The sequence below is a fragment of the Oncorhynchus kisutch genome, linkage group LG4, assembly GCF_002021735.2.
Source record: "Oncorhynchus kisutch isolate 150728-3 linkage group LG4, Okis_V2, whole genome shotgun sequence".
NCBI lineage: Eukaryota > Metazoa > Chordata > Actinopteri > Salmoniformes > Salmonidae > Oncorhynchus > Oncorhynchus kisutch.
Genome location: NC_034177.2, coordinates 74,753,069 through 74,767,658, shown reverse-complemented (window position 1 = coordinate 74,767,658; position 14,590 = coordinate 74,753,069). Strand labels below are relative to the sequence as shown.

Sequence of the window (14,590 nt, the reverse complement as noted above, 5' to 3'; positions counted from 1 at the left end):
AGGTTTTGGCACATTCATTCCAGCAACATAGCACCCTGCATCCCCTGATGGTTTGCCACTGAGGCTAAGCAGGGTTGGTCGTGGTTGGTCCCTGGATGGTAAACCAGATGTAGCTGGGAGTGACGAAAAATAACATGTGAACTAAAAAAAAACATTTGTCTGACTCATGAGAAGATAGAAATATATATTTTTTCATCACGTGAACATTTTCCCATGATTTGTTCACACGTGTTCACACGTGCCCGAAAACCATGTTTTTTTTTGTAAGGGCAGTCATCTCAGAACAACCAGCGCTGGTGAATTTAAGTGACTAATTCTCTCCACACAAAACACATAGATTATGCTTTCAGACCAAGGATAAACGTGGATATCATCCTTCTACATTTGACAGTCCACATTCGTCACTCTGGATTATACATAGGAAGATAGGAAATCTACAAAATGAGTGGTAAACTGTGTTAACAGATGCAGTGTTACAAAAAATAAATAAATCATTAAGCTATAAGGCACGAGGGGGTGTGGTATATGGCCAATAAACCACAGCTATGGGCTGTTATTACGCACGACGCATCGCGGAGTGCCTGGATATAGCCCTTAGCCTTGGTATATTGGCCATAAACCACAAACCCCCGAGGTGCCTTATTGCTATTATAAACTGGTTACCAACATAATTAGAAAGGTAAAAATAAATGTTTGGTCATGGTCTGATATATATCATATATCAGCACATATCAAAGCTGCAGGCTAACAGGATGACTACACCGCTCGCATTGCAAAATACATTTCAAAATCTATATAATTCAATTATTGCACCCACACTACTCGCGCGTGCCAACGAGCTTCTGCGTTGCCAAGGGCTAAAATAGAAGTCAGTTCTATTTGTGACGCAGATCGCGCTGCAAGTCCTGCCTCTCCCATATCCTTATTGGTTTATAGAAGCAGGTACCCACGTGCCATCACCTGATTGGTTATACCCACGTGAGTGAGTGGCGGTAATGCACCTAATTTATGAAAGTTGCCAAATAAAAAATATAAAGTCAAGAGAAGAAAAATGACTAGAAACGATTCAGTTCACCGTTTTATGTGTGGATTCATTGTCGGAGTAGAGGACCTTGTGCATTTCAGGTAAAATAACAACTCAATGTTTATATCCCAGAACAAATTAGCTAGCAAGTTCAAGCTAGCTAGCTAAATTGCCATGAATGTTTAATGCTTTTCGACCTGTCCCCAAATTAATGTAATTGGTTCAGAGTTTGTTTTGATATTTCTTTTCCTGCGTGTCGTGATCGCATTCGGTGTGGGGGGACAAAATATATTTATGCATGATGCCGCACACGCATCCAGTTTGGGTTCCGTGTAAGGTTAAATCTAGACTTGGTTTTCTCTATCGTAATTGCTCTTTTTTAAATTTGATTTGATTCACCCCATCTGCCAAACTAACCCTGATTCAGACGACCATCCTACCCATGCTAGATTACGGAGACGTAATTTATAGATCAGCAGGTAAGGGTGCTCTCGAGCAGCTAGATGTTCTTTGCCATCCGGCCATCAGATTTTCCACCAATGCTCCTTATAGGACACATCACTGCACTCTATACTCCTCTGTGAACTGGTCATCTATGTATACCCGTAGCAAGACCCACTGGTTGATGGTTATTTATAAAACCCTCTTAGGCCTGACTCCCCACTAGCTGAGATATCTACTACAGTCCTCACCCTCCACGTACAACACTCGTTCTGCCAGTCACATTCTGTTAAAGGTCCCCAAAGCACACACATCCCTGGGTTGCTACTCTTTTCAGTTTGCTGCAGCTAGCGACTGGAACGAGCTGCAACAAACACTCAACCTGGACAGTTTTATCTCCATCTCTTAATTTAAAGACTCAATCATGGACACTCTTACTGACAGTTGCGGCTGCTTCACGTGATGTATTGTTGTCTCTACCTTTCTTGCCCTTTGCTGTTGTTTGTGCCCAATAATGTTTGTACCATGTTGTGTTGCTACAGTACCATGTTGTTGTCATGTTGTGTTGCTTCCATGGTGTGGTGTCATGTATTGCTGCCAAGCTGTTGTTGTCTTAGGTCTCTCTTTATGTAGTGTTGTCTCTCTTGTAGTGTTGCGTGTTTTGTCCTATATTTGTTTTATTTTTAATCCCAGCCCACTGTCCTCACAGGAGGCCTTTTGCCTTTTGGTAGGCCGTCATTGAAAATAAGAAGTTGTTCTTAACTAACTTGCCTAGTTAAATGAAGGTTAAATAAAAATAAAATATACCACGGCTGTCAGCCAATCGGCATTCAGAGCTCGACCCACCCAGTTGGGTAGTAAGAGTTGTAGTAGTAGTCAGTAGTTGACCTCAGTGCATACCATATTTAAGGTGAGTTTGTGACTCATTCCAAAGTGCCTTCAGAAAGTTTTCATACCCCTTGACTTATTCCACATTTTGTTGTTACAGCCTGAATTCAAAATGGATTAAATATGTTTCTCACACATGTACACACAATAATCCATAATGACAAAGTGAAAACATGTTTTTTGTTGTTGAAATGTTAGCAAATGTTTTGAAATATCTAATTTACATAAGAATTCACACTCCTGAGTCACCTTTGGCATCGATTACGGCTGTGAGTCGTTCTGGGTAAGTCTCTAAGACCTTTCCACACCTGGATTGTGCAACATTTGCCATTTACTATTTTTAAATTCCTCAAGCTGTCAAATTGGTTGTTGATCATTGCTAGACAACCATTTTCATGTCTTGCCATATATTTTCAAATAGATTTAAGTCAAAACTGTAACTAGGTCAATAACAGGACAAAAATCTTCCTTTGCTTAGCTCTATTCCGTTTCTTTGTATCATAAAAAACTCCATAGTCCTTGCCGATGACAAGCATACCCATAACATGATGCAGCCACCAACATGCTTGAAAATATAAAGAGTGGTACTCAGTGATGTGTTATGTTGGACTTGCCCCAAACATAACACTTTTGTTTTCTGGACATAAAGTACATTTTTTTGCCACAATTCTGTAACTGTTTTAAAGTTACCATTGGCCTCATGGTGAAATCCCTGAGCGATTTCCTTCCTCTCCGGCAACTTAGTTAGGAAGGATGCCTGTATATTGTTTGTGACTGGGTGTATTGATACACAATCCAAACGGTAATGACTTCACCCTGCTCAAAAGGATATTACATTTTTATCCATCTACCAATAGGTGCCCTTCTTTGCGGTTGAATCTGTGCTTGAAATTCACTGCTCGAATGAGGGGCCTTACAGATAATTGTATGTGTTTGGTACAGAGCTGAGGTAGTCATTCAAAAATCATGTTAAACACTAGTCCATGGAACTTATTATGTGACTTGTTAAGCACATTTTCACTCCTGTACTTATTTAGGCTTGCCTTAAGAAAGGGGTTGAATACTTAGACTCAAGACATTTCAGCTTTTCATTTGTAATTAATGTGTAAAAATGTTGAAAAACATAATTAGACTTCTACATTAGTGTGTGGGGTAGTGTGTATAGGCCAGTGACACAAAATCTAAATGTAATCAATATAACATTTGGGCTGTGACAACAAAATGTGGAAAAAGTCCAGGGGTGTGAATACTTTCTGAAGGCACCGTGTCATCCTATATGATGATGTTATCATGACACATCAGATATCCCTCATCCCTTCAGCAGAGCTGGTCTTCATATTGTTTACGGAAACAGTCACCGACAGGAAAGAATTCCCAGCATCGCTCCTGGTACATTTTCCATACGTAGGATTCCTGTCAAGGACAAGTCAACAGTGTCAAGGGCAACAGGAATTCATATATTAGGCTACATCATGATCTTTCATGTAACTTTATGCACAGAATAGGTGGATATCAGCAGTATTACCTGGCCCGTGTGTTCTGTTTCATCTTTGTTAATGAGGTACATCACAAAGAATCTGTCAGGAGAGAACAGGTTGAGAGACACATTGAGAAACTCCTACCAACATGTGACTGTTACAGGCAGTAGAAGAACATGGTCGATTTGGAAAAAGGGTTGAGGCTTTCACAACAAAGAAATGGAATCTCATTCTACTCTATTGAAAATGTACGCTATACGTAGCAAAACACATGTTGAAAGTTACAGTACACAATAACAGTAAGTGTAACGGAGTCAGATCGTACCGGATAAACTCACCCCACAGCTTGAATTGGCGCCAATGAATTTAATCATTTTTAGTGGGCAACTAGTTAGTACATTCTAAAGCAGCACAGTCACGTGTTGGCGAGGCAGAAGGCTTGAGCTAGTGGTGCGCGGGTCAGCTGTTTGTTCACCTGCAACCGCTAATAACCCATCCGCCGACTTTATGTGATAAAGTGAAACTCAGAGGCCCGCAACCAAACCTAACCCACTAATATACAAAAATGCCTTGAAGGCTTCAGTCAGAGACAGCGGGGGAAAAATTGACAGGGGGTGCAGGATTTTTTTTGTCTGATTTAGTTCATGTTTATACATTGGTAGGCTATTCGTCTATAATTAGATTACATGCAGCTTCCTTTCTGTCATTATATGTTGTCCTAGAACACTAAATAAACTGTTGCTCACCAGAATAATGTCAGAAATTATAGAATGAATGCTTAAATCTAGTTGACAATGGTAAAGTTCTCTGTCATCTCTGCTTTTTTTGAGGAGCAAAGACATTTAGGGACCGTGGAGAAAATGCAATAACTTTTCTTTACAAAATTCTCAAATGACATCACTTTGACCGAATGTAACAAAATAAAAAGCTAGGAAAACCTAACATGTTTCTGATAAGGTTTCAGTTTTGCTTGGATGCATATTTTATGGAGTTGAAATATTATCCGTTTTTATGATGATTATAAAGCACCTCTACACTCTTTTTCTTTCCACATTGTTACGTTATATCCTTATTCTAAAATGGATTCAATTTTAAAAATCCTTAGCAATCATGAAGTGTTTAGAGTGATTAGAGGGACTGCCAGGCCATTAGTGAGGGCCATTAGCAAGTTGGGTAGGCTACCCATCAGCGCCATTAATTTGCCCAGTTTTAGATGTGATTACCGTGACCAACAATAACAGGGAATTTGACTGCAATCATGACTCGTGACTGCCATTGTGGCGGGAATATGGTCACGTCGAGAGCTCTAAGTCAGTGTCCAGATTTCAGTTTCCATTTAACCCATTTGAAGAGTAGGCTACAGTTCCCTTGACGTACCATAGGCCTATTTGAAATCTCTGTCTTGTGACTGTTGAATTTGTATAGCGCCTCACAATCATCACACAACATACCCACTATCATCCTCTTTTACCACTTCAAAATCTTTCCCAAACATTACTTTTCTGGCCCTCCCTTCTCTTTATTTACAACTTTCCATTTCACAGCTTTTCTCCTATTGAATGAAACTCCGACATTGTCCTTTTTGCCTCTGTGGATTGACGTTAACTTTACGAGTCAACCCGCGCATTACTAGCGTGAGCACAAGTACTGGCAAGGATATTGTGAGCAAGGAAGCAATATGGCTAAGCAGCACAGTGATGACTGTTACATAACCACATGCAATGTTAACTGGCCTTAGTAAACTACTGTGGACGTCTAATTTTGATGGGGAGGCCGGTATAATTGACTCGCCAATTATAACGATGTCAGTGATTTCCAACTCATAATAAAATAATAAGTCTCAGCTTACATGATTAGAGATGCATATCAATCAATAGTGCTAAAATAAAACACCCTAAATAATTAAATGGGTTATTAATATTGACATTAGTAATAAACTGTTGAAGAGAGCTAAGAGTGGCAATTTAAGCATTGAGCACCACATTTAATGTAATAGTATATATTGACATCTATATACAGTGGGGCAAAAAAGTATTTAGTCAGCCATACAAGACCACTGAAAATCTCCCTCGATCTGGGGCTCCACGCAAGATCTCACCCCCTGGGGTCAAAATGATCACAAGCAAAAATCCCAGAACCACACGGGGGGACCTAGTGAATGACCTGCAGAGAGCTGGGACCAAAGTAACAAAGCCTACCATCAGTAACACATTACGCCGCCAGGGACTCAAATCCCGCAGTGCCAGACATGTCCCCCTGCTTAAGCCAGTACATGTCCAGGCCCGTCTGAAGTTTGCTAGAGAGCATTTGGATGATCCAGAAGAAGATTGGGAGAATGTCATATGGTCAGATGAAACCAAAATATAACTTTTTGGTAAAAACTCAACTCGTAGTGTTTGGAGGACAAAGAATGCTGAGTTGCATCCAAAGAACACCATACCTACTGTGAACCATGGGGGTGGAAACATCTGCAAAGGGACCAGGACGACTGATCCGAAAATGTGACAATGTACAATACTACTCAGCTCTTGCCAAAAAGGAAAGAATGAATGGGGCCATGTATCGTGAGATTGTGAGATTTTGAGTGAAAACCTCCTTCCATCAGCAAGGGCATTGAAGATGAAACGTGGCTGGGTCTATCAGCATGACAATGATCCCAAACACACCGCCCGGGCAACGAATGAGTGGCTTCGTAAGAAGCATTTCAAGGTCCTGAAGTGGCCTAGCCAGTTTCCAGATCTCAACCCCATAGAAAATCTTTGGAGGGAGTTGAAAGTCCGTGTTGCCCAGCAACAGCCCCAAAACATCACTGCTCTAGAGGAGATCTGCATGGAGGAAGGGGCCAAAATACCAGCAACAGTGTGTGAAAACCTTGTGAAGACTTACAGAAAAGTATTGAGATAAACTTTTGTTGTTGACCAAATACTTATTTTCCACCATCATTTGCAAATAAATTCATTAAAAAACCTACAATGTGATTTTCTGGATTTTTTTCCCTCATTCTGTCTGTCATAGTTGAAGTGTACCTATGATGAAAATTACAGGCCTCTCTCATCTTTTTAAGTGGGAGAACTTGCACAATTGGTGGCTGACTAAATACTTTTTTGCCCCACTGTACATTTCCTGTTGGACAAGTGAAGCTCCACATGAATTGAGATGCAATCAAATGTGGACATGATAATGATTCCTTCAATCATTGACTAATCACAGAGCAGATCTTTTAAATTGCTATACCTAATCATGGTCATATTACTGCCTACAAAACTACATTACACCTGTAAAAATATCTGATGGAAGTACATGACAAGCAATTACCTAATTTCAAAAGTATTTTTTTTTAAATACTATAAGAAAATGTTCTGCTTAACAAGTCGTGTAAGGCAGAGGTATGATATGTCAGCAATCATCGTATGACAGGCATGTCATTCCTGTGATTGTGGGGTGGCAGTGTTGCGAGCATGTTAGTCCAAAGCCTAGACGTCAGGCACATGACGCTACAGATGGCAGGTTTATTTAAGTAAAGTGTTACATATCAGTGAAACTAGACCGCAGGTATCAACTCACAGATAGTTGGCCAGGTTGTGTTCCTGCAGAGTGTGTGTTTCGAATCCATGGGGCACATTGTCCAAGTAGTCATTCCCAATTCCACAGATGAAACACTTGGTCTACAGGGAATAAAGAGAGAGGTATCTCACATTTACATAACACATTTATAGCACATGCATATTGTTCCATGTGAATAACATAAAGAGACAAGCAACAAGACAAGTACTTATTGTGTTAAAGATAGTGAATGCATTCCCCTAATTCTAACTCTGCTTTAGTTGTTTTCATGCGTACTGTATACTAGAAGTAATTTGTAATATTGTAAAAGGTCATTCTTTGTAGACTGGGAAATCATGAGGGCTGTTAATCAGTTAACTCGAGTTAACGTTTTTGTAATTGTAGTGCACAATTTTTTGAAATAATTGAAAATACACTGAAAACATCCAAAATACATAATCTGCAGTGCCTTTGGAAAATATTCAGAGTATTTTTCCACATTTTGTTACATTACAGCCTTATTCTAAAATGGATTAAATACAAAGAAAATCTGAATTAAATCGACACACAACACCCAATAACGACAAAGCAAAAACAGGTTTTTAGAAATGTTTGCAAATGTATAAAAATACATAACAGAAATACCTTATATGCATAAGTATTCAGACCCTTTGCTATGAGACTCAAAATTGAGCTCAGGTGCATCCTGTTTCCATTGATCATCCTTGAGATGTTTATACAACTGGATTGGAGTCCACCTGTGGTAAATTCAATTGATTGGACATGATTTGGAAAGGCACACCCCTGTCTATATAAGGTTCCACAGTTGAAAGTGCATGTCAGAGCAAAAACCAAGCCATGAAGTCAAAGGAATTGTCCGTAGACCTCCGAGACAGGATTGTGTCGATGCACCAATCTGGGGATGGGTACAAAAAATGTCTGCAGCATTGAAGGTCCACAAGAACAGAGTGGCCTCCATCATTCTTAAGAGGAAGAAGTTTAGAACCACCAAGACTCTTCCTAGAGCTGGCCACCTGGCCAAACTGAGCAATCAGGGGAGAAGGGCGTTGGCCAAGAACCTGCCGAGTTCCACTGTGGAGATGGGAGAACCTTCCAGAAGAATCCGCCCCATTTTTAAAATGTTGTCTAAAATGACATACACAAATCTAACTGCCTGTAGCTCAGTCCCTGAAGCAAGGATATGCATTTTCTTGGTACCCTTTCAAAGGAAACACTTTGAAATTTGTGGAAATGTGAAAAGAATGTATGAAAATATAACACAATAGATCTGGTAAAAGATAATACAAAGAAAAAAAACAACTGTTGTTTTTGTATTTTTTTCGTACCATCATCTTTGAAATGCAAGAGAAAGGCCATAATGTATTATTCCAGCACAGGTGCAATTTAGATTTTGGCCACTAGATGGCATCACAGTATGTGCAAAGTTTTAGACTGATCCAATGAACCATTGTATTTCTGTTTTAAAAAATTGTAACATGACTGCCCAAATGTGCGTAATTTGTTTATTAATAACTTTACATGTTCAAAATGGTGCACTCTCCTCAAACAGCATGGTATCCTTTTTTTTATTGTTTATTTTTTTAACCTTTATTTTACTAGGCAAGTCAGTTAAGAATGCCTGAATGCCATGAGTTGCGTCTGGAGGAAAACTGGCACCATCCCTAAGGTGAAGCATTGTGGTGGCACCATCATGCTGTGGGGATGTTTTTCAGCAGCAAGGACTGGGAGACCAGTCAGGATCGAGGGAGATGAAAGGAGCAAAGTATAGAGAGATCCTTGATGAAAACCTGCTCCAGAGTGTTCAGGACCTCAGACTGGGGGGGAAGGTTCACCTTCCAACAGGACAACAACAATAAGCACACAGCCAAGACAAAGCAGGAGTGGCTTCGGAACAAGTCTCAATATCCTTGAGTGGCCCAGCCAGAGCCCAGACTTGAACCCGTTCGAACATCTCTGGAGAGATCTGAAAATAGCTGTGCAGCGACACTGTACATCCAACTTGACAAAGCTTTAGAGGATCTGCAGAGAAGAATGGGAGAAACTCCCCAAATATAGCTGTGCCAAGCTTGTAGCATCATACCCAAGAAGACTCGATGCTGTAATTGCTGCCAAAGGTGCTTCAATAAAATACTGAGTCAAGGGTCTGAATACAAAAATGTATAAAAAAATGTTTTTGCTTTATCATTATGGGGTATTGTGTGTAGATTGACGAGGGAAAAAAATGATTTAATCAATTTTAGTACAAGGCTGTAACGTACCAAAATGTGGAAAAAAAGTTAAGGGGTCTGAATACTTTCTGAAGGCACTGTTTCTACCTAAAATCTACAATGCAATGTAAAAACAAATTGACATTGAGGTTAAAGTGTGCTTCTCAACAACGTGATTAATCACAGCACATCTGACAATTAACATTTTACGAGAGACACTTATCCAGAGCAACATAGTAGTGAGTGGATACAGTTTCAGATTTTTGGGGGTTTATACTGGTCCACCATGGGGATCGAACCCACAACTCTGGTGTTGCAAGTGCCATGCTGTATCGTCTGAGCCACACGGGACTTGACTACATTTATTTTCTTCATTTGACAGCTCTAGTCATCAAATTATGAAATGAACACATTTGCATTTCACAAGATCAAGTCATTATGCAGCAAATACACTCTCCGACTTTCAGAACACATTATTCCTTAAAGTGGTGTGTGCACGTGCACATGCATCTGAGTGTTGTCTCTAAAAGGTTCCCATCTCCTTCAATTTAAAGATGTATAGGGATGCAAATATGTATTTTCTGATAAACCACAGCCCAGGTTATCTGCATATGCAATTTACAACTTCTTTTCAAAACATGGTCTAATGATCTCCATCTCATTAGAGATAAGTGTATCCTCATTAAGACTACTGATTGAATAACATGCTCTGACAACACTCTCTGAATCCGCTTAAAACATGAGCCACAGTCTCATCAATTTACACACTGATTAGAGTTGACCTCAAGATAACGTATGGCAAAACCAATATTGTTACCGCACCCAAAAGTGCACTAGGGTAGGGTAGGGTAAGGATAACTTCCTTTGATAAGTCACTTTTACAGATAATGTTTTAGGAAATGTTTGAAAGGGAGAATTACAGGTGCGGTAGGTTCTACAAATAATTACATAGGTGTGTGTGAATGTTTTAAAGAAAGCACGTAACTTATCTCACCTCCATGTCCTCTTTCACCTGCTCCTGCTGGTCACGGAGCTCCCCAAAGGCATCAATTATCAAACCTACAGGAAACACAGACTTGAGTGTTGGTGTCACAAGTATTTGTGCATAATTAACTGACAGGTTACAGGAGAACTTTAAGACACTGGAGGGATAAACAGATACATTAGCATTGCTCTATTCTCAATAACATATGAAATATTCATAAAGACTGACAAATCTATCTGACCCACTGGTGAATAATGGAGAAGAATGTGTGTGTGTGTGTGTGTGTGTGTGTGTGTGTGTGTGTGTGTGTGTGTATAGCGTCTACATTCTGTCTCACCCTGAATGATGGCCAGGAGGATGACGATGACGAAGAAGAAGAAGGTGATATCAAAGATGATCCTGACCACCTCAAACTCGTCCCCGGCCGGATCCTCAATCTCATCACCGATGCCACCCCCCGCTCTCACACCCACATACATGTGGAACATATAGCACTGGAGAACAAGGAGGAGTAGCCAATTGACTTTGCTACTTAACATTGCTGGGGTAGTGCATAGGGCATTCACAGCTCTTATTGTGAACGAGTTGAGCAGTCTTATTCTTTAACTAAACATGTCGTTGCTGAGATATTGCATGCATGTACTTAAATATCTACGTGCCATACTAACATTACTGGTGAACCTTCAAGTCTGGTGTATTGTATTGTAATGCAATGCATTTCTAAAGCATAACAAGTCTGTCTGTCCTGAGTGAGTGACAGTGAAATCCCTATTGGAATAAAACAGACAAGACCATATTAAAGTGGAGAATTCATTCCCAGTGAGACAAAGAGCCCAGCTCAGGCTGGAGAGGGTTATCTTAATCCAAGTGTCCATCAATCTAGGGTGGATATAGAGGGGCATTAAGGCAAAGGCTATGTTCACCTCAACTATGGGCATCACTGTCAGAAATCCTTCTCTTTGGCTTCTCAGACTCAGGCTAGTTTAGACTATGTGTCAGTGTGTCTGCATGCATGTGCTACTACATGTGCTGAACTCACAGTGAGCATGTCGTCACATTTCATGTCCAGAGCTACTCCATCTTCACTCTTGTTGTAGAACTTGCGGAAGAAGTTGAAGGCTACCACGGTGTAGAGATACACCACCACTGCCAGCAGCCCCAAAGTCAGGACCAACTGACAAACATATACAGCATTATAAAAATGTAATATTCTCTAAACCCCCCCACCCCACACGGCAACAGGGTTTTATAGTTGCCTATACTGTACCTGTTTTCCATTGTGGGTAACAGAGGTCAGGATGGTTCTAAGGGTCTTAAAGCCCATGGCAATATCCAACAGGTGAGCAGCGAAGAAGAAGTTATTATAGTGGCCCAGGACAGACATGGTCATATACCATGCCAGGTACAGGAAGGACTGTGTACACACACGAGATAAGACAGGAAGACAGCTTGGGTACATCACAGACACTATAGCAGCTATCATCATATGGTCTACATTATTATCTATGGAAAACAATGACTATAAAACATACTTATTTTCCACCATAATTTGCAAATAAATTCATTAAAAATCCTACAATGTGATTTTCTGGATTTTCTTTCTCATTTTGTCTGTCATAGTTGAAGTGTACCTATGATGAAAATTACAGGCCTCTCTCATCTTTTTAAGTGGGAGTACATGCACAATTGGTGGCTGACTAAATACTTTTTTGCCCCACTGTATGTAAGGATGAGTCATCATCATATATACAACACAGTAGGATGATAAAGTAAACGTCTGCTTTACTTACGTTGTCAGTGAACACTACTCCTAGTTTCCACACCTGATACTTGACATCAATGGAGTTTAATCTGAAACAGACATATCTAGTCAGTCTTCTTAGGCATGGATACATTCCTGTCTGGTCTCTTCATTTAAGGGGACACCCTCAATACAAATAAGAGAGTCATACAGGTAACTGTAGAGTTCAAAAAGTTCTTACTCTCAAAACCATTAAAAGCAATAACCCAAGGAGGCCGAAATGCAAAAATAATATCACTGATTTAATTAATGCTCAAAAGAATACAAAAAGTGACAAGGTGCTATATAAAAATTCAAAAGGAACGGAGCATATCGGCCTCCTTGGGTTATTCCTTTTCATGGTTTTGAGAGTGAGTACTTTATTATATCTACACATATTTTCTCTCCCACGCACCGGCCGCCTTTCATTCCAGCCTGAACACAAACCCTCATACTAGCTTTCTTCATGCGGGTAACTGCCATAATAAAAGGAACACTTGAGTAAATGAGGGATACAAAGTATATTGAAAGCAGGTGCTTCCACACGTGCTGTTCCTGAGTTAATTAAGCAATTAAAATATTTATATAGCCCTTACATCAGCTGATATATCAAAGTGCTGTACAGAAACCCAGCCTAAAACGCCAAACAGCAAGCAATGCAGGTGTAGAAGCACAGTGGCTAGGAAAAACTCCCTAGAAAGGCCAGAACCTAGGAAGCAATTAACATCCCATCATGCTTAGGGTCATGTATAAAAATACCCAGTTGCCCATTATTTTGGCTACCATGGCTAGAAGAGATCTGAGGGGTCTCAAAGGAGCATAGGGGGTTTAAAGGATGTGTGTATGTCTCAGTCACCAGATCGCAACCCAATTTAATACTTTTGGGAGATTCTGGAGTGGCGCCTGAGACGGTGTTCTTCATCACCATCAACAAAACACCAAATTATGGAATTTCTCGTGAAATAACGGTGCCGCATGCCTCCAATAAAGTTCCGGACACTTGTAGAATCTATGCCAAGGTGCATTGAAGCTGTTCTGGCAGCTCGTTTATGTTGGTGTTTCTTTTATTTAGGCAGTTACCTGTATATTGTACTTAACATAGAACTCCTGGAGTTTGAATAACCACATATTACTCAGATATGTAACCAAAAGGACTCACACATCCTGTTTTATAATTTGTCATTACCATTTACAAAACACATTGGATTATTGCAATACAACCTGATTCAAACTGCACATTACTGCCACCTTCTGTCAAGACACTTCAGAATGTAAAGTACTACATATTCTGTTTTATTCTAATTTCTTCAAGTAAGTGATACACACAGACACACCCACGCCTGACATCAGTGCTGTCACTTTAGCCGATAATGCTCAAAGTGCTGCTGAATACAAGGTCATGTTTTCTTTGTAAAGTGTCCGTCGTTGAAGTCATGAGGTGGATAACAATAGCCAAACATCCTTAAAGCGTATCTAGAATAACAATTACATATTCTATTTAGTTTAGAGACAAACATTTGTGGGGATTCTATAGATGGGTTGGCTGGCAATGTCACGAAAATGATGGGTGCGCATTGTTGAGGCAGAAGTCTGTGTAGTGTTATGATTCTGAACGGTCAGATAGCTAGCAACAACGACAAGAAGCTGCCATGTGGGGAATCGTAGGTGGCTCGTTTCAGATAGTTTTATGTTCTTATTGATACCATGTCTTGTTTGGAGACATTTTGACTCATATAGCTAACCAACAACTGAAACAATGTATCTGAGAGACAAGTGCTCATTGTGCAAATGTATGTTTTCAATAAACATTGGAGACGAAATATAGTTTACATGTTGTCAACTATCTAAGCCAACCCGGTCTGTTTTGCCACACAATTATGCACGGGTCGGTTTTGATGCTAAACAACCAACACGTCTATCTATTCCTGGCTAGTGAAGGGTGTGGCTACAGCCGACTTAGTTCAGCAATGTAAGTTAGTGACTGATAGACCTAGACTCTAGCCTCACACAGAAGGTATGTACAGTACAGAACAGTATAGTACAGTAAACAGTACATGGATTTAAGGGATCACACATATCCACTCACAGAGCAGTCCAGGCTCCCTCTCTCCTGGGCCTTCTCCTCTCTTGTCCCTCGGAGCTGAAGTCGAGAGCAGCCTTATCCAGCCCCAGCAGCTCACTGATGCGGTCACAACCATAAAACTTCCCATACTTGTCCATCAC

General features: G+C 40.2%; 1 protein-coding gene across 2 annotated transcripts in view; it reads right to left on the bottom strand.

Annotated features, from left to right (window-relative positions):
* Positions 1–3,427: 3,427 nt before the first annotated feature.
* Positions 3,428–14,590, bottom strand: part of LOC109889989 (ryanodine receptor 2) — a 79,539-nt gene continuing 68,376 nt past the window's right edge. For both annotated transcript variants that reach the window (XM_031823626.1, XM_031823627.1), the window contains exons 94-102: positions 14,454–14,590; positions 12,378–12,438; positions 11,855–12,001; positions 11,627–11,761; positions 10,925–11,081; positions 10,597–10,661; positions 7,396–7,496; positions 3,879–3,930; positions 3,428–3,766 (exon numbers count right to left, since the gene is read on the bottom strand). In XM_031823626.1, coding sequence (XP_031679486.1) covers positions 3,671–3,766; positions 3,879–3,930; positions 7,396–7,496; positions 10,597–10,661; positions 10,925–11,081; positions 11,627–11,761; positions 11,855–12,001; positions 12,378–12,438; positions 14,454–14,590 — 951 coding nt within the window. In that variant the 3' untranslated portion in view covers positions 3,428–3,670. The remainder of the gene's footprint in view (positions 3,767–3,878; positions 3,931–7,395; positions 7,497–10,596; positions 10,662–10,924; positions 11,082–11,626; positions 11,762–11,854; positions 12,002–12,377; positions 12,439–14,453) is intronic.